This window comes from Ostrinia furnacalis, unplaced genomic scaffold (genome assembly GCF_004193835.3).
Source record: "Ostrinia furnacalis isolate ACB-3 unplaced genomic scaffold, ASM419383v2 OfSCF2274, whole genome shotgun sequence".
In the NCBI taxonomy this organism is placed as follows: Eukaryota; Metazoa; Arthropoda; class Insecta; order Lepidoptera; family Crambidae; genus Ostrinia; species Ostrinia furnacalis.
The window spans coordinates 383,196-404,745 of record NW_021132513.1 but is presented as its reverse complement, the minus strand read 5'-3'; the positions used below and the strand labels follow the sequence as shown (position 1 = coordinate 404,745).

Below are 21,550 nucleotides of genomic sequence, written 5' to 3'. Positions count from 1 at the left end.
TCCGGCCGGACAGTGAGGATCTGACATCCCCATTTCACGGATCCCACAAGGACTCCCTGACAGGTTTTGCACCTTTTTCGCTTGGATTTGATTCAAATTGCTCGAGGTTTTAGAATTCTATTATTAAGTGATGCGCTGCCAAGTCTAGGTGCCAGGTGGCATGTGGTTTAGTCGGAATTTGTACTTATAGGTACCTACTCATTCGAGCGGTTTTCTGTATCCAGAAAACATGTATTCAGTAACAAAGATAAAAATATTTACTGAAACATAAAAATAGAAAAATTCCACAAATTAAATAAGTTTCCAAAAATATATTTTACTGATCTTAAACAAACATCTTATTCAAAAATGCTTTAGAAATCTGCTAGGTACTTATGCCGCAATTCAACGAAAAGGCTTGATTTTATAAATACCTAGTGAACTGGGACTGGGGAGGTAAATAAACAATGGAATTTTCCACTGTGTTTCGTAACTGTTAATAATCGGAGTCAAAAGTTTTAAGTTGAGAGAGTCCTTCACCAATTAGTTAGGCCTATTCTAAAAATATAATCGTAAGATTTGAAGGTTAATTGGATCGTGATTACTATAAAGATATTCATCGATCCGAACAAGTTCTAAAGGTAAGTACTTTTATTAATCAGAAGAAACTTTTCTTCCGCCGTAAGTTGTTGGCACTGTGGCGCCTCCTGGCGGATTTATTTGTAAACTTTTAATGGCTGCAGCAGACAGATGCAACTCGGAGATAAAGTGAAGCGGAACGAAGTGAAGCAACGGATCGCTGCGAATCCTATTAATTGAAAGACGCATGGACTTGAGTTTTGTACTTGACTTGATAAGTTCGAGATTGTGGGTAATTAACTAGAATTGAATATCAATTTATTAGAACTACAGCTTTACAGCTTAGTATAATTAGTTTTTGGATCAGTCATTAGTCAAACTAGAATTTTGGCGTCGTAGATAAAGTTACTAGAATTTCATAATATGGGCGATAACGAACACTCTAAGGCTGGGTTGCACCATCTTACTTTAACTTTGAAAAACGTCAAAAACCTGTCAAAATCCATACAAAAAGCACTGGTTATCGTCAAAGTTACGGACAAAGTTAGGTGGTGCAACTCAGCCTAAGAGTGGCAGTATCTAATATGCAAAATTAGGTAAGTGCGCACCCTAAAAACGTTTACCAACTTCTGTCGAAAATGGATAGGTACTAACTAACAAAATACTTAAATGGTATCTTGAGTTAAGTAGATACGAAATTATGATACTTCTAATACATTTTTATCTGTGAGTAATATCAAATCATAGAGACTGCAATTTACCAACAAACAAGTGGTTAACTAACGCCGAGTTTATTGAAACTAACTGGAATCCAGGTGAAGCCTGAAGGTTCTAGTTAGCAACTCAAACTAAGAACTGGCAATCTAGAAATGAATTTTATCAAAGAAATACCAAGTTCTTAGCTCTAAGTTTATAAGAAGCGTGTTTAAGTTTATTATAATGTTAAGGCAGGATTAAAATCTTATTATGTAGTAGTGAGTAGGTTTTAAAACACAAGTTTATTCTGTGAGCTATTTTTGTATCAATAAATAATTTCGTTTCTGAGGATAAACATTAAACAAACAGATACTGAGAGGTGAATGTTTAATGTTTTTTTATAAATCCTATTTTATCTTAAACTGTCACAAAATCAGTTTAAATTCACCGTTTACCATTGTTTTCGGCCTTATTTCTTATAATAAATGCTATGATTATATCGTATTTAAGGGAAGAGCAGTAAAAGCTTTTGATTATTATTTTTGTTGTTTTGTTTATTACTGTATGTCATGTTAAAAAATCCATAAAATATCACTGTCAATATCTCTATTGAGACATTATTAAAATTGATGTGGAACAGCGAGTGCTTCAAGAAATAGTTCGAGTGTCAACCTGTATTCTATCTAGACTGGAAACAGCCATTTTCTTGTTCAATATTGAGTCGCCTTGTGACGACAGCCGATACAGGCGAAATAAAAGGCGCTAGAATACACACTACACAGTACAGACAGTTGCTATAAAGTACCAGTGGCACACAATAATAAGGATCAGAAGACTTGTTTGCGGTTGTTAAAAAAGAGATTCACTTTAATCGGATCTGATTGGTGGAAAGACACTCGCTTCCATAATATTTGCATATGTAACAAACGCGCAAATCCTCTTCTATATGTATACTGTATAGGTATTACTTAGAAGCTTATACATCTTAGTTGGAAACCACATCGAAAGCCGATTAGAAATGCGCTTCGATAAAGCTATCCAGTTGGACACCAACTGCCAGCATCATGTTTGAGTGAAAAAAAAATAAGACGACGAGTTTGGATGCTAAAAAGATACCTTATACCTTTGCTCACCACACCAATTTGACAAACTAAAGAAATACACAAACTTCAAACAACTTTATAATATATCAATAAATGTTAGTGATGTAATAAATAAATTAATTTCCGTACACTTTTCATCAATGGTTAAATAATCTTTAGCCACCTTTCGCTGTCAAAAATGACGTCTGTCAATCTCTATTCAAATCTTCCTTTTTCGACGACGAGTTTTGAGTTTTTGAGCTCTTTGTACGGAATGAGGATGCTGTTCACGTGTGTATTGTGTAATATATTGGAGTCACTTACGGTTCGAATGTCACTTTCGGCGCCATTCGCGAGGTACTGGGTTTGTTTCAGGTTCGGTGCTAGTAGTTGCCTGCAAAGAAGAATAAAACTGGTTAGTCATTTGGAGTTTACAAAGAATCACTATTACATTACTTTATTTTGTGTTTTTTTTTTGCAAGACAAGGCAGGTATTTGACCGCACCTGGTGTTAAGTGAGATGCTGTCTAGGATGGTACATATCTGTCCAGTAAGTGCCTATTCACTCTCGCCTTGAAAAGCCTCGGATTATAGTGTTCAAGAAAGACAGCAGCAGGCAGCGTAGGTATTCCAGTCCCTAGCTGTTTGCATAATAAAAGAGTTATCGAAACTTCTAAAATATGACAGCCAAGTTAAACACTGTGGCTTCTTATTTAGTTGTAACTTGTAATAGCGACAGAAATGTAGAGTCTGGTGCTGCTGTCGATTTAACATTCTGATATTCAAGTTCGCATTTATAAAAAAAAGATTTTGTCGTTTAATTTTTATAAATAGGAGATGAACGTTTTCAATCTATATTTCTTTAATATTCCTATTTTTGCTAACAAATAAAGTATTTTTAATCGCAGGATATCTGAGGTAGTTCATTAAAGCTAAGTAGTCAAGACGGAGGCAAAAACCAGGGCCACGAGACTATTCCACCTCACGTTCCCACCGCTGCAACTCCTGTGTAGCCAGGATCTACAGCTTGACCACCAATAAAAACAAAGCCAGTCAGTGAAGGTCAAGTTTGTCCCGGGGGAAAGTTAACTGTCATTGGACCCGCAACGAAATTAATCAGAAGGACATAGGAGGACATAGTTAAGGTTCGACTTCCCTTTATTACATAGTGGATGACAGCCAGGGCCAGTGAACTTAGTTGTTATAACCCTTAACAAGGTCTAAAAAAAGTAATTGGTTTTCAATCACATCTTCACAGCATAAGGTTCAAATTGATGTGGGCTCTGTGGAGCCTGGTTAAGGGGCTAGGGGAGCTAAATATTATAATTCTTAGTACACTCGCGATTCTTCCCGGCCATTTGTTATCCTTTCCAGCATCCTGTTTTGCTGTGACCAGCGCTGAGGCGGCGAAAACGGGAAACAAACAATACTCGGGGGAATTTAAACTTGGGTTACAGACAAACAAGGGGATAAACCATATCTTCTGGGGGTTGCTTCGATGTTTTTAATGGGAAAAGTATCACTTAATTTGCACAAACGGCAAAAACCTGTTCAAACTTTTCTTCACTTTAACAGTAATGAAAGTTTGCTCCTTTAGGATAATGTATTATGATAAATCGTCACAAAACGGTTTCTCTTTGTGCTGATAAGCACAGCAAAAGAAGTAGGTAAAATTTATACGTAACATAACATTATACGTGCAGCTGAACTTAATATTATAAAGACACATGGTATGGTAAACGACACGAAAATTTTAGTTTAATTGAGTGATCCAGCATCTGTGGGCTGAGTGTAAATAAAATAAATAAATATAAATAAATCTTTGGACAATTTCACACAGCGCCAGCTAGCCCCAAAGTAAGCAACTCAATGCTTGCGTTATGGGTGCTAGCTTAACGGATATACTACTTATATACTTTTTTATTTTATTTTATTAAATACATACATATTATACATATTTACACCCAGACCCGTCACAGAAATTAAAATTCATCATTTCAATTTCTGCCCGGCCGGGAATCGAACCCGGGACCTCTCGGCATAGTAGTCCGTTCTGAACCACTACACCAAACGGCCGACAAAGTTGAATGACAAAGTGTGAGTTTACATCAGATGTCCTCACTAGTCCTCACGTTTGTTGTAAACTCACACTAAGCCCGAGTAGTCAGAATTTATTCACAAACACGCATTGAAACCTTCGGCCCGGTTTCCACCAAAGTGTAGCGGAGTAGAAGCGTTTTGAATAACCATAACCAATCAGAGGTGGAATTGTGTAAAGCAATCGTTATTTGACAGTTCACATTTCAATTTTCAATTTCAATTTATTTATTCCAAAAACAAAATACATTGTATAGAAAAATTAGTTAGACATTAAAATTCACACAATCTGCAATTCAATTAAAATCAACAATCTAATTTAACCCTAAAATTTCATTTCATAACGTACGATTATTCTGTCAAACGCTTTGTTTAACTGACTTTATCGTACGTTATGAACTGTCAAATGAGTATGTTTGCTTTACACAATTCCACCTCAGATTTAATAATTTCCACTTCTTTCAATACTAGAAAACGGCTCCGCATCGCCTTAGTGTAAAACGGGCCTCACAGTAAAGTGTAACTTCACATAATTCACTTTTGACGCCTAATATCCGAACCAAAGACCGCATAGTCAACATCCCTTCAAAAGATCCTTCATAAAAGCGCCACAGCTGATTGACCACTCCGAACGCCATGGTAATTTGCACCCTATGCGCATCCCGCTTCGCACGGGATTGCATAATTTTGTACCTATCAATAGGGACGAGATTTACTCAACTGTTAATTTATTCGCGAACACGCCGTAGTGATGTTCTGGTCGTATTTTTTGAATTGTAAATTGAACATGTAAATTTTCAGTTGCCAGTGAAAGTTCATAGCGCAACAACTCTCTACATGCAAGTAGTAGGTATATCAATAACACTATGTCGGTTCCTGTGATAATTTTGTTTATCAGATTACCTAAAGTTTGTTTCATTATTTTATATAAGATCAGATCATTTTATACAACGTGTTAATGTAAAAGCGCATAACCTCAGACACCCCAACTAATTTTTAATACATATAAAAGAATTATGTAAATTATTAAAATTAACTATCTTTAATTAAACCATTATAGGGATCTACATTGATCACATTTATTTGCTGTTGAACCCGTACTTTTTAAGCGTGAAAATTGTTTTCCTCATTGCCTATTAACTTAAGTTATATCCAGTCAACCAAAAACGGTCATGATAGACTGCAAAATATGAAAAATCAATCAAACAAGGTTGTTATATAGAATTCGTAAGCAGTTTAAAAAATATATGATGTTTGAAGATCTATAAAATTTTGTATGATGTAAATAAAATTTTGCAAGCGCCACATCACTACCTAAATCGCTGAAAGCACTATTGATGAGCCCCGGGCCCGCTCACCAATGCGATTACCGTTCTATTGTTTTAGACGCGCTTAAATATCGCCCTATTGACAACGACTCATTGACGTGGTTCGGCGAGCGAAGCCGTACATCAAAGTAGTATTGTGCGCATCTGTACTAATTAAATAGACTGAAGAGTGGACTGTTTTAGAATTAGATAGGATTTACTGATATGAATTATAAAGGGAAAAGTGATTCTGATATCTGTTTGTTAACAATCAATAAAATGCTGGAAAATTAAAGACAGGTGCAAAGAGAAGTACGTTTTTAAGTATTTTGAAAATATGGAATTTAAACTAATTTTCACGGATAGAGTTATAAGGTAAATAAACACGTGTGACGTATACAGGCTAGAAACGATAAGTGATCTCACTTGATTATTTAATATATTTAGAAATAATCGAGTGAGATCACTGTCTTATAGTTTCCACCCTGTATAATCTTTCCAGCCCCTCTTAATGGGTATACATACTCGTAGACGTAGAGGTAGTTGGAGGTTAAGTGTTAAACTTTAGGTAAACTTAATTAACTGCTAAAGGTATCTGACAATAATTCTCAATAGCTTACGATTATAAGCTTTAATATTATAAACACTAAACTCAATATCGTACATCATCGCAAAACCACGTAATCATGTTATTTGTGTACCATAAAACCGCCACTGAGCCATGTCTACATCGTTAACTTAATTAATTACAAAAACTTCTTAATTGCTTCGCAAAACAAATTAAAATTTCAACTTTCGGATAACACGATAAGCAACGCCAAATGAAATGTAGATTTGAATATATATATATTATCTAATAATTAATATTTTAAACTATTATGTTGCATTTTTTACTATAAAATTATCACTTCACGGGATTTATTGCAACAATATCTATTTTAACGGTAAATAATATTTACCCTCCCGACGTTTCGGATAAGCAACCAATGGTGAGCAGGGAACCAGCTTTCCTTCCGTACGTGAAAGGGGTAACGGATAAAATTGGAACAGTACTCAACAAATACTCCATTAAGACTGTATATAGTCCGTTGTCAAAAGTAACGAAGGAAATTCGCTCGCCAAAAGATATTATACCTCTTCAGACGCCGGGTGTCTATAAGATCGATTGCAGCTGTGGTAGTTCTTATATAGGACAAACTAAGCGGTCTATAGCTGAAAGAGTCAAAGAACACATAGCGGCTGTAAAGAACCAACAGACGTGCAAATCTGCGATAGCTGAGCATTTGTTAACTTCGGACGTTAATCACTGGATGGAACTTCATGACCCGAAAATCCTCTCAACTGACAGGCATTACCATGTTAGGTTGATACGTGAAGCCATTGAAATTAAAAAGCATAAGAATTTCAATCGAGAAGATGGATTTAACCTATCATCAGCGTGGAATCCGGTGATAACGAAGTACAAATCGCGTTCTAGGCCGTCTCAGAGAGACCCGGACACTGTTAGTGTAGTTTGTCGGACTGACTGTACCACTGACGAAAATATTGTGCAAATGCGGGTGGGTGAAGAAAACTCATCGCGCCGGAGCAGACGACGCCGCATCTCTTCAGTCTGCCCGCGACCATGACTCGTGCAACCGAGCCGAAACGTCGGGAGGGTAAATATTATTTACCGTTAAAATAGATATTGTTGCAATAAATCCCGTGAAGTGATAATTTTATCTAATAATTTATTTATTAAAAATGACTTACGTATTCAAAACCACTAGGTGGACCGACGATCTAGTGTAGGTCACGGGAAGTACCTGGATGCGAGCGGCGCAGGACCGGTCGTTATGGAAATCCTGGAGGGAGGGCTTTGTCCAGCAGTGGACGTCATTTGACTGAAACTAAGGTATTAAAAATTGAGATCTTTAAAGATTGAATAAAATGCCTTTCAAAGTTACCTATTTCTTTTAAGAATGTCAATTTAAGTAGTGGTTTGATTAATTGATTGACGTTAAAAATTTCTTAAAATAAAGATTTCTATCGTAATAAAGATTGATTGATCGATGACACCAAAGTTATCTAAATCTTTAACGCTATGAATTTGATTCAGAGAATTAATACTTCAGTTTTTTACTACAGAATTCTTAATTATAATTTCAAAAGCTGCTCGCATTTTTCTTTTCATGAACGCAATTTTATTTTAACGAATTATTTTGCATTTTATTTATGGATTATCCTGTAATTTCAAGAAATCTTCAGAATATTTTATGCACAAAATGAGTGCTTTATCTGGTTGAGATATTTCAGACTTGTTTTTACGTGATTTTAGCAATAATTTAGATTTTCAAAGAGCCTTCGCATGTCAAAGTTAATTTCAGCTTACATTAATACATTTAACTAATGCCATGCCAAAGCTTCAGAATTGTTTACAAAATAAACTAAAAATCCTAAATCGGTTAGTTTTTCGATAGTTTGTTTGACAAGAGAATAAACAAACGTTCATACGTTAGTGATAAACGGAAAATCTGTAAAAAAAATGCCGAACAAACTTTTACAACGAATAATTGGCCTGTCACGGGCAACTACGGAACAAGTTGTTTAATAATAACACGGTTTTTCCGATCAAATCACTTTTAGGAATGGAATTCAGTAAATTATTGAAAAAGTAAGATAACGTTACATGTAAGTATTTATTTACGGAAATTCGTATCATTTATCATTTTGTAAAATGAAAGCCTTGAAGGCTCATAAATGTTATATTTTGTATTAAATAGAATTGTCTATGATTTCTTTGCCTAATTAGTTTAAAGTATAAGAAAACTTACCAATTGTCTCTGATTATGGTCTAGTTTACCTTCTTCATTCACCAGCTGGCACTACTTTCTATGGAAATTGGTGATCTGTCAACTTGACATTTCATAGTCGTACAACATTACATTTTAAGTGTGCGTTGTAGCACTGACCTGTTAGAAGGCGTGTAGTTGAAAGAAAAAGTGTTATAAGTTCAGAGAAATCCACCAAGCATTTATTTCTAAAATTTCTTAAATCTTATTTATTCCTATTCCTATTTTTGTCTTCAAATATCATACATTTTTAGTTTTATCAAAATGTGTCGGTAATGCACCATACATTTCTTTAAAAAATGTCTTAAACAGTTTTCTGTATTCCTACCAAGCGTCAAAGAGAAAGCTTTCAGCTGCCTCACTGAAAATATTCGAAACAACGTCACTTCTACGTTATTGGGCCTATTTGGTTCGTCGCTGTGCTATCTCAACAGCCCTATATCAACGGCAGAAATTGGCACCCCTGTGCAGTGTCCACCGTCCACTTGTGTACACGTCAGCTGTATTGGTTTGCAGTATGCAATGACACGTCCAACGGCATACAGTGATGACGTAACACGGCGACATCATTTTGTCTCGATGTAATGATTTATAGGAATAGGTTATTCTAAAATTCCATACTCTGGAAGATTGGGTGCAAGATTTTTTCAAATTGTACGTCAATTTGACCCACGTTATTTCATTCCACGTAGCAAAACCACTTTATTATTTACATTTATTGACGAAAAATTTATCATTCCATTAGCCTAATCACAACTACCTCATCAATTATTATTATCAACGAAAAGTGTGCTTGTTTAACCAAAAACAGAGCGAAAAATATTACTATAGCATCCACCATGTCCATTTATAACCATTCATTTTTTTAAAACGAACATTTTGCACATGTGGGTTATCTTTACTCAGTTCTCACATTGCACAAACCTACGCTACGATTTATGATGAAAACAGAATATCGTCTCTCCAATAGCGAAGTCTTTTCACGAAACACGAAATATATCCTCAGTTTTGATATCATATTGCCGGTGTGCATACACCGTTAACATAGTGGAAATAATAGGAGCAAGTCTTATAGATGGAAAGACGGCGGAATATAAACCGTGTTTTTATTTGATTTTATTGTAATAAGTAAAGTACACCTGCTGAAAATCAGCGTCATTTCATGCACTGTCACAACTGATACTGACTTGAGGACATGATTTTAGTTAGTTACGTATTCTTGGTTACAACCGATGTTATTCTCTTTCACGGCAGAGACACGAGAGAGACTTCAATATGCTTGTCTTATAAGGCATGAAATCCTACTGTATGTTTTTGCACTAAGTCCCAAGCGTGGGCCACGCTCCACCGACCGTAGTTATTCCGTCTGTACCCGTGATGTCCGATCGTCTATTTGTGCGAACACCGTGATTTGCTGCAAGTTTCAGAGCAGATCACTCAGGAGCGCATCGTATTTCTCCCGAAAATTGAAGCGAATTTAACTCCAATCTAGAATCACTTGGATTCGAATAACTCGACTGTACAATCGATACCTGTTAAATGTTTGTGTTTTTGGAAGGCTCTTTAGTAATTCGCAATATTTTTTGGCAAAGATTTTGCTTCGTATATTTTAAATGTTTTTAAATAGTTTGATCGGCGATTTATATTGATTGCTGAAACTATTTTCTGAGGGGTCTGACAGCTTACATTTGTGCCTGAAATTGTAAAATTGTTTTTTCAGAGTGCATTGAAGCAGGTATGACTTTTTGTAGAACAATGGAATCTATAGTTACCACAGAAATAAGTTATAAAAAGCTAGTAAAATAAATCTACTGGAGTCAGACAATGTGAACAAATAACACATAGTCAACAAAGATCAGCCAGTTGTACAGAGAGTCCCAACACATCGGCCTCACAAGTCGGAGGGTCAACAATTGACAGTTGTGTTGCGAGGCGTGAAACACTCCCAACGTTTGTCTGCAACGCAAACATTCTGCAATACCAGTTATGCCTGAGCATATGCCAACGTAAACAGCACAAACATCCCACCTTATGGTCAAGACCATAAGGCTTACAACTTGTGTTGCTGACCGTAAACAAACTTGCGCCGAGTGAGATGTCCCGGTACATTGAGCATCGGATGTTTCTATTGTCATACCGCACGTCTTCGAGTAGTTTTGTTTGTAAGACATTTTTATTCAGTTTAGATAAGAATGTTTTTCTCTAAAACTGTTACTGGAAACAAGTGCTTTTGTTTGCCATATTACAAGAGGTCTTGTAGTAGAAGTAATATAAAACGACGTAACTTTCGGTACGGTGAATTCTAAGTAAGGTAAGTGAAGTGGTATTGTACTGTCATTTCTCTTCATATCAGAGAGGCTAACAAAATATTGTACGAAGCTGAAATGGGAAAAGGATAATAGAAATCGTTCTTTATTTTCTGAGCAAGGCACAACTTGATTTATGTGAAATTTTTGCTGAAGATAAAATAAACGAATTTTGACGAAGAATAACTGGAGTCTACTGAATAGGTATTTATTTAATAAACAATGATCGGAATGAAGAAGGCTTCGATATAATAACGAATAAAAAAGTTTCACCTCAATCTGTTTTAATCGTGAAAGTTGAAAAAAGTTACCGGATGATTCCGACCGAGCTATAAACGATGCCAAAACACACGCTGAACAAGATATATGGTTCATAAAGGGTTCATTATACTACATAATCACAACAAAATTTTACTACCCGACGTAATTCATAATCTCCATAAAATTGTTCAGCATTAAAAACCGAGGTAATATCACAAACCCATCTCCCAAATTGCCAGGATAAAGTTATCGTAATCAACAAGCGCTCGCGTTACGTTGTGTTAAGGCGCGTTAAGATTATGCGTATTTTCGTAAGAGACTACCTGCCCTGGAATCCATGTTAATTTGCCCCGTAGGTCACCTCTTAATATGATAATCAAGCCATTAACAGTTCAAATACAAGCCTTTTAATGAGAACGCGTAGCGTGTTGGATAAAGCGGGAATTACGCGGGGAAGAACGGCGAACAGAGAAGAAGAGTAACACAGATACGTTAACATTATCTTGGTTACTTGAATAGAATAAAGTATATCGAAATTTGTTGAAAATACATTTGGAGATAATGTTTTGATTGTCAAAAATGCTGCGTTTTTATGTACGGATAAATGAATTTCACATAATTTGACAACTTTTTTAGTAATGTGAAGTTCATTCATATTACTACTACATTACACGTAATTGGATCAACTACAGAAACCTCGTGATGTTTTGCCGAAGTGAATTACTGAATATATTAAGTTCCAAGAAAATTTGTCTACAGGGTCTTGAAAGAGCTTTCGACTAACTACATCTTATGTACAAGCATCCTGGGCAATTTATTTATGCTGTATAACATTTGTTTAGCAAACAACACAGCCATGTGTCACAGTTGTAAATGAGAGTGCGAGGGAGGCGTGTTTACCGTTGACGAGATGTATGTCTAAGGCTGGGCTCACTCAAGGAGGTATTTTTGCGCCGGTGTTCTTCCAGGTTTGTTGGCTTTTGAATAATGATTTACGGATTTACATAGAACGTGCGTTCGCGGTGTGGCCTCGCGGTTGTTGGGATTTTAGAACGTGTTTAAGATTACCTGGCATTTCTTTAGGAATATTATGTTGTACTTGGTTTTGGAATAGCATAAAGATGCGGAATTTAAAGCGTTTTCCTCAACTCTCCTTTCACATTTTATTTGATGGGAAGCTGGTAGTTTTTATTTGTTTTACGCTCTAAACTTTTATATGGGATGAGTTTTTAAATGATTGCATAATTTCAACGGAGATGAAAAGGGGTAGAAACTCTCATTTAAATACAACCTCACGAACAAATGAATCACTAAAACAGCTCAGCGAGTCTTGAGCTAATCAAACGAAAGCCAGAACCTTCTTTTTACTTGTTCTTGCGGATGTCCCAGAAAAAATAGGAAAAAAGTTTTCAAAGAAGACGGAACGGCCGAGTGGATGCGAGTTGTAGCCTAAAAAACTTTGCTGTCATCTCGAAGAGAGATAAAAAATAACAAAGACTCCTATAAATTATCTACTTCAGGAGCTTGAATTAAATTGTTTTTATAGTAAGTGAATAAAGCTATTGAGAAACATTTATTCGTAAACAGAATTTCTACCTAATTAGACAAGAGGTAAACACAAACAAAATTTACTAGCATTTCGTAAACGTTTGATAAAAAAACTTTCAAACTTTCACCGTCTAATTTAATTTTCTTTGCTTCCTTTGTACTTACAAAATTTTGCTTTACCTAAAAATGGAAAATACAGAGTAAGAACCGCGCATAAATCAGGGACAGTCTTAAAATATGGCGAACATTGGCATAGTTTGCAACTTTTTTGAATAGACACTAAACTTGAAGCTGCATACCTAAATGTATCTATCAAATCTAGTAGGTACTCCGTACTAGCACATAATACTCGAGTTGGGAACTGACTTCTATGCGAGCCAAACTTTGTTGGAGGACTTTAAGCTAATGACGTCATGTGCTTCGCTAATATTTAATAACCTAGATTATTAAATGAGAGACGTCAGTTTATTTAATCCACGGCACCGAGGTTGCTAGCGTTGTTTTAGTTTATTATAAAAATACAGCTCCACTGCAGCAAAATTTAGGTCGAAGTTTGGAATTTTTATTTTATCATGCGGTATAATATTGTTGGGGTATGCAAGTTGAGTAAGCTGGGATGGACGGGGGATGGCGTGAAAAATTAAGTTTCTAAAAGGACTGAAGTAGATTAGTCCATTGCATCATAATTGAGTGCAATGTTTCGTACAACGAAGATATCAGTTTAATAATCCAGTGGAAGATAACGATGATGCTAGCAAGTCTATAGGGGGAACCACTAGACCCAAGATGCACCCTTATTTTCTAACGCCTATACACAAGGGTATAACCTCGAGATATACAAATGAGATGTGATCATAAAATGTTTGCATTTAAAATTATAAAATGAACAGGTATTATTATTAAGTAACCATTTAAATGTATATTGCACGCCATCTGCTTGGCAAATTGTAGCTGAACAATTTTACGTTTAAATTTAAGATCCATCAATGTATGATATGTACCTACAATTTCAATAAACTAATTTGATTTGATTTGAGATTTTTTTTTCTCGGATTTATAATTTACGAAAGCAGTGTGCTTACCATGAGTTTACGTTAGGTGTGCTCGCTAGCGACTGCGTAAAAAAATGACATTAATTGTATGACATATTGTGCAGCGCCCCTAGCGGCTACTTTCAAGAAACAAAATCTTCATAGAGATTTTTGACGTACTCGCTAGCGAGCACACTTAACGTAAACTCATGGTAGGTACACAGAAGGCCCGATTTGACTCTGATAATTTTTCTATGCTGCATGAGTACCTACGAGTATTATAACTTTCATGACTTTCAGTACATACATAGGTATCTTAAGACTACGTTTGAAGCAGGGCGTAAGCATATATTCTGTGGCATACCTACCAATGTAGGCTCGTATGACGCGTTTCGTTTATTTTGACTTGTTTATTTTATCATTTACCTTGTTCAGGTTAATTAAACAATATTTCATCACTTGCACAATCTCGCGCGATGACCCGCCGCACTGACCGCGCTGACGCGGTTTGTGGTTCGGTCTACTAAAATAAAAACAAATTGAAATTGTCACGAAATATACTTCGACGATTAAAATAACGACTGTTTTATATTTTCATCAGTCATTAATTATTTACGGTTATTTATTGGGCCAGGTTCATTTACGTTTAAAAAACTTATGTTCTTATCAGTCATCAAGTTACCATGGTACTTCATCGTACTAGTTTAGAGCTAGAAAAATAGTGTCGTAATGGACTGCTATATCTTAGCAAACCCCAGTGCTAACTATTCTTAAAACTGGATCTATAAAATGTTCAAAAACTGTCAATTAAGTATACTTAGTCTGCTCTTCTTAACAATAATAACAGTAAGGATTTTAAAATATCGTTAATTTTAATCGGTTCCTCAATTATGGTAACGTATAAGATTACCGAACATCAAGGCACGGTAAGGCCATTTATTCCAGCTTCATTCCCGACTTGAGCACGTTACATGCGCCCCGCATCGTTAATGAACCGTGCATCGTTGCGTGAGCCAGTGGCGGTAAGTCAGCCAGCTCATATATCTGGATAGCTCACGAGCTATAGGATAGCTAAGGGGCTATATTTCGAGCTATCAAAGCTAAGGTGGCAATGCAGATTCTTAAATCTTTGCCATGTTGATTTTTCATAGCCGCTATCTACTTGAGGTTGATGATAATTATGAATGTATTTTTTCAGTAGGTACTTATAGAGTCTAACGATATTGAAACGTCAAGTGGCAATAATCAAAAGTTAATAACCCAGTATTGACAGTAGACAACCGATTGCCTAAAATTGTGAAAGAAGCGGTATCAATCCATTCTTTCAAATTTCAATTAAAAAAGTGGCTGATCGAGCAGGCGTTCTATAAAATTGACGAACTGTTTGGAATTTAATTATTATTGACACTGTTTACCCACTATTTTTTATTTTGACATTTAATTGACATTAATTTATTACTTTTTGTATTATTAATTTATTTGGACATGATGTGTATTTCTTTCTTATTAATACTGCAATTCTATATTATTAATAAGAAAATATATTGAAAATTTGACATGTAATGAACATTATGAATAAGTTTCTTATTCTTATTCTTAGTAGCCTCCCGTAAAAGTCACAATAAAGGTATTCGGAACTAATAATCCAGCATAGATAGCAGCGCCCTCAGTGTAAGTCATCTTTAACATTTAGTATTACAGTATTTGTCTATCAATTAGTACAAAATAAGGTACCTAGTAAAGGTGTGACATCTTTAATGCTGTAACTAACCCGACTTTATTCTGTGTTTAGGGGATAGAAAAAGGGGTACTTTTAATGTAATTTCGTAAGATAATGTAGTCTGTTTTCCTCACGTTGTGGTTTAAGTGTCCATATACACCGTTTACCAAACCGCAGTACCCTGTATTTGCCATCATGCTTTCAGCTATTTTGCCTCAAGAGTCTACTTGGCCCATATTCCGTATTTCGCTTTTAAGTTTATTGAATACTGGCCTCCACATTCAGCAGGATTCAGTTTGTCACAGTGAAACAACTAAATGCATTTGGGAAATGGTAAGACTATTGTGGATGATACCTATTTCAAAATTGGATTGCATCTTCTGAAGTAATTTCTGTACCTTGTACATTGATTTACATCATAATATCTTTATGGGAGTTTAATTGGAAATCTTTGTTTCCTCTGTTGAAGTGACCTCTTTTGTAACTTAAGATGAGGTTCAATGAAAAAGTTAAAAATCATAGATCATCATCTAAAAATAAGAAACTTATTTTATTTCTTATCATTATCAAACAGTATCTTCCCAAAAGATTTAGTATTAAAATCCCTACTTTCGCGATCATACACGTTACACAAACGAATCTTCTATCCACCTATCCTTTCTGATTAAATTCGCTGCAGGTCCAAAGACACTCAGATTTCCCCCGGGACCCGCCAGATTCGCTTAAGGTAATGGGGGTCCAGCTAGGGTGGCCCCTGACCGGGCCCGTTTGTATGGCGCAGATCGAATCTCGGAGCTCTGGGCTATTGGTCGGGGGTCCTGTACTGTGATTAGTATCTCTGTGCATGAGTTTGTTAATTTTTTTCCTTGATAATATGGCACTATAGGATAGTTTTTCTTTTTGGGATTTTCACTTTTTTATGTGGAATAAGGCAGATATTTGACCGCAATCGTACCTGTCGCAAACGTCCTCACTAGTGAGCGCGTAAAAAATGTATGAAAATAGTTCTTGAACGTTTCCGCTAGGGGCGCTGTACAATCCATCATACATTTAATGTCATTTACATTTGATGTAAACTCACACTCAGCCCACTGATATTAAAGATGAGTGAAACGCAGCCTAGGATTCTTGGTATGAGAACATAGGCCTAAATGCCTGTTCACTGTCATAATAATTAAAGGGGCTCGAATTTATTGAAAGAGTATTTAAGTATGTTTATATTCTTTATGGCAAAACCCTCCACTAAAGTGGAGGAGGCTCATAGTCCAGCAGTGGGCTGTCAAGGGCTGTTGATGATGATGATGATGATATTCTTTCTATAGTACCCGATGCGCAGTATAAAAAATGGCAAAAAAATATTGTTTGTGAAACACACAGCAGGCAGAAAATTCCAGTCTCTAGATAAATTAATATGACACAGATATTTATGATTCAACTCGATTCACAAATCTCATCCCATGTGAGTTGAGCTATAAAAACATTTTAACCTATAATATTCCAATTTTATTTTCTTCCTTAAGCCACCGGCAAAAAGGCCTTCCGCGTGCAAACATTGGAAAATGAAAGTGAATTATCCAAAATTTCTTTTGGAATTCCTCCGCGAATCTCTCACGCACCAGAGCACTGGCGCCATTGAGTTCGCAGACAATGTGGAACTCAATCAAACAGGCGAATATTCGTGTCACATGGATTACTGAACTTAAGGTAGAGGCACACTATGAAACTACTTATCGGAAATTAGTTTCAATGAAATTTAAAATCTGTCATAACATAGATAGGTGTCACAAAATAGCATTGGATCATATAAGACGTGTCATAGAACTCATAGATACCTACTATTTACTTTCAACAAAATAGATACATTAAAAATGTCATACGTTTTAAACCGGATCAGGGAGTGATAATGTGACATTTACTATGACTATGAACTCTTTTTATTAACACTTTATGAAACTGAAAATGCACTAGTTGACGTCAAGATTATTAATAAGATTTTTGTAAAGTTAAAGAGGAATTAAAATATTTTTCAAGGTCTGTACTTAGATTTTTTATCTCATAACGTGCAATATGAAAGAAAATGTATTTTCCTTTTTTGAACGTCCAATATTGGTAAACATATTGAATAAACATTCTATATAGATGTCCATAGATAACGCAAACTAATATTAAACAATGTAAACATATCAAAATATTACACGACGTTATTTTGATAACTTCTGTATTGCTCTGTCGTGCGTCCATTTTGTGGACAGTCAATAAATGTTGGAATGCATCGTTGTTTGTCGACAAATACCAATTCATGTGGTTTGATTAATGTGGTTAAATAGCTTACAAATCAAATAATTGTTATTGTGATTACAGGTTCACATAGGTAGTGTTTTATAGTAATTTTTAAGTTTTCCGCATGCAAAATAGATAGATATCTACTCTAAATCATGCTTCAGAAATATGTACGAGTTAAATATTTTAGAAAATGGAATAGAATAGAAATGACATTTATTGCTTTAAATTAGTAACAATAACAATTGGTAGTAAGTAAATAGGAGTAACAGAATAAGCGTTAGGTATATTTTTTAAATTAATTTGAATAACTATAGCAGTACAGAACAATAAACTGGAAACTGTTGAAACTTAAATGGCTTATGTGTTTTCTTACTGCACCTAAGTTAAATTATATTGTAACTGTATGTTTCCCAAAAATAAATAAATAAATAAATAAAGCCATTGGAATTTTAACCCTACTTTTAGTAGTCGCGAATTAAACTTCACGTGACTAGTATCCAGCTTTAGCTAATTCAATAGTGCTCACTTCTTCCCAGTCGGTTAGGTATCAAAGTCCCCGGTTGCCATGGCGACCGCCTTTCAGGCCCCGCCGAGCGTGAGTAACGTGCCTTAGGTGGGCCGATGGAGCCGGCTGCGGCTTCTGCTAACGGGTAAGAACGGGCATACAGGGTGTATAATTGAGAGAGGGCATTGTGATGTGACGTCATACGGTTATTGTAATGTAGGTAAGTATCATGAAACCTGCTAAAAGAAAGAAAATAGATTGATAATGTAGGGTGTGGTGCATTTGCAGGTATTTTTTTATGTTGAGATTAATTGCTAACAAAGATTGATTTCCGAAATCGGTCGTCTGAGCTTATTTTATCGAGTGTCTAGTTCTACTCATCGACACAGAAAACAAATCTAATAAACAAGCTTGCAGTGATATTAAACTAAGAAAACCTCCACTAAGAGAACAATGATATCAAACGATTTTATCAAGAGTCACGAGTGCAGATTGACCACAAAAAGTGGAAAACTACTATGTGTAGAGTATGTAGACCATTGTATTAACCGGAGACGCTGAATTACTCGTACCATAGGGTAATTCCAGGATACATGCCCCAGTGGGATAGGTGCCGCGATTTTAAGTACACTATGTTACAAGCAACTTAGCCTAAAGTTTATAGTACGTATAATAGAAAGGGACCTCCGCGTACCACTTTTCGCCTCGCAAACCATCAAAGAGTGCGTTCGTTTAGCCAGTGAGAGCAAAAATCTTCCGCGGCCAAACCTTAGCGAACGTCGAAATAAAATTGGTAAGTATCTTTTAATGGATAATTTTTTTGTCAGCTGTAAAATGAAGCAGATTTTTATATAATTAGATAGACTATCTTATAAATTAGACGGGATAGCTATGTTTAATTCGATTTTTAGTGTTATTATATTTTTTATTAAAAAAGGCACCTATCCTATGCTAAAAGGATAGTTGCCTAATTTTTTTTGGGGATGGATGCCCTTAGGGTCATGTCCCATGCACCTAGGGGCATCTATCCTAACCTGCTCTTTTTGTCATAAGTAGCAAGTAAGAAGAAAAAAAGAATGTAGTACGGCTAACCTTAGGAAAGTAATAAATAGGGTGCCCTTCTGATCGAATTACCTTTATACCCGACTTCGGGTGGATGTACTATGTACTATTTTTAATAAAAATATTAAATTTCATTTTAATACATTTAATAACAAACAATCTTAAATAATAATACTTGGCTTGTTTGATTTCATAATGCATTTGATCCTTAGAATTCAAAAACTATATCAACGAGTCATCTATCCCTGCATCAGGCATCTATCCTTTGAAGCAATCATACAGTGAGTCTTCTATCCCCCACATTAGGCGTCTATCCCACTTTTTAGAGGTCAATTAAAATGGTGTTTACTCAGAATCGGTATAACTTAAACTAAAATAATTATAGTAATATCATAGACGAAAGACCAAAGTTTACAGATACTAAGGTCAAATTGTTGATAAAAACTTACTGACTGAGTTACAGAGCTGTTTCAAAAAGTGGGGCATCTATCCTGGACTTACCCTATATAAATAAGCTTTGGTACCTAATCATTAAAAGTTGGTCTTTCGAAATTTATGTCGTAAAATCTGCATGCTTGCTTAGTACAGCTTCTAAACCCCCCTTTTTTAAACCAAAAATGTTTTCTGTAAAAAGTTCAGTCTTTAGTTCAGCCTAGCGTAGAAATCTCAGTTACTTTATGAACTGAAGCGTATGTCGGTACAACCTTAGCATTAAACGGGTCTTTAAGGAAATGTATGTACAACAATGCAATGTAAGCAATGTAAAAAATGTTAAAGTTGTTAAATAAACTTTTATTTATTTATTATTATTATTATTTATAACACCTCGAGGATCACTCCAGTAATCAGCTACTTCACAAGTAAACTAAGTACCTATTTCACAGAGCTGAATACTTTATTTAATCGCAACCCGCCATCTTTTCATTTATTTTCACAAAGTAGAGCTTTCCTGTTTCGCGATTCGCTCGGCCGCGCGCCATTGAAACGCACCCCAGGCCATCGCTGCAATACATTTAACTTTAAAGTTTCAATGTGCAGGATCCTCGGCCATCGCAATTTAAAACACTCGCATAAATTCAGAAGTTACATCCACGTTACAGACTCATTACCACTAACGTAATTAAAAACAGATTAAAAACACGAAACATGCGACGCTTGATACGGAACGCAGAAATGCGGCGCGAACAGATTGTTCCGTATTCAAATTTCAAAATCAAACTTTCCGTTTTATGCATAAGTCGCTTTTTAGTTTCACGTTTGTGCGCGGTAAACATTATTAAAACGGGACGGTGGAACGTTCAGTCCTTTACTGCGTTTCGTTTCGCATCAGAGCGCCGTTATTATTTGCGTATTATTGTGCTCAGACTTTATGATGGCGTTGTTTGCGTGGAGTGGAACGTAGAACGCGGAATAATGACTAACCATGTGTTCGCTTTGTGTGGGCTTAGATTATATCAACGGAATTGAGTAGGATGAGTTTTCTCTTTTTCATTTACAGTTTTTTAAATTGAATTTACTTAGCATTCGACACGCCTACGCTTTCAGTTTTAAATGTCACGACCTTTATTATAACACTGTTTTGTGTTACGTCTGTTGTTTTTTGATTAAGTCAATAAAACTAATTTAGTCCTCAATTTGTTAAAATTATTTATTTTTACTTTCTGTGCCCTATTTGTTAGTTTTAGGGCCTTATCAAAGATATAAAGAAATTAAACTAAATAATTATACGCGTATCAAACGAAAATACTCATAAAAAAATAATTTGAAAAATCCTCAAAAAGTTAAAACGTTATTTAAGCAAAGGCAAAGGTATAAACCTTTGCTACCTAATGTGATCATGTTTAACATAAATTGCGCATAACAATGTGAGTTTTAACGTCCGCCATTTTAAAAAGGCACCATAACATTTTCTTTTACTACCCTATTCTTGGCGAAACTTGAATGATGACAATAAAATTCGAGCTATCAAAAGCGGCATGTCACGTTAAAGAGACAGGACAAAAACATCGTTAATTCCCGCGCAAAAATAACGCTCATCCCTCGTTATAACGATAACGGTATTATGTTATAACGTTATTATGTTCACTTAAGCGGTGTAACACGTGCGTGATCATAATCTGCCAATAACAGTATCTGAGAAGGTTATGATCGCGAATATCGTAAATTATCCGTATATTAACCTGTAAATATTATATTCATGCTGATATTAAGGATTGGGAAAACCAACCAAATTATGACTAACAAAAACATGATTTTCAGAAAT

The 21,550-nt window shown here is 35.5% G+C and overlaps 1 protein-coding gene across 1 annotated transcript in view; it reads right to left on the bottom strand.

Moving 5' to 3' along the window:
- The window catches only part of LOC114354919 (disintegrin and metalloproteinase domain-containing protein mind-meld), a 445,529-nt gene that overhangs the window by 115,666 nt on the left and 308,313 nt on the right, over positions 1-21,550 (bottom strand). The window contains exon 5 of the mRNA XM_028307519.1: positions 2,661-2,730. Within this exon, the coding sequence (XP_028163320.1) occupies positions 2,661-2,730 (70 nt within the window). The remainder of the gene's footprint in view (positions 1-2,660; positions 2,731-21,550) is intronic.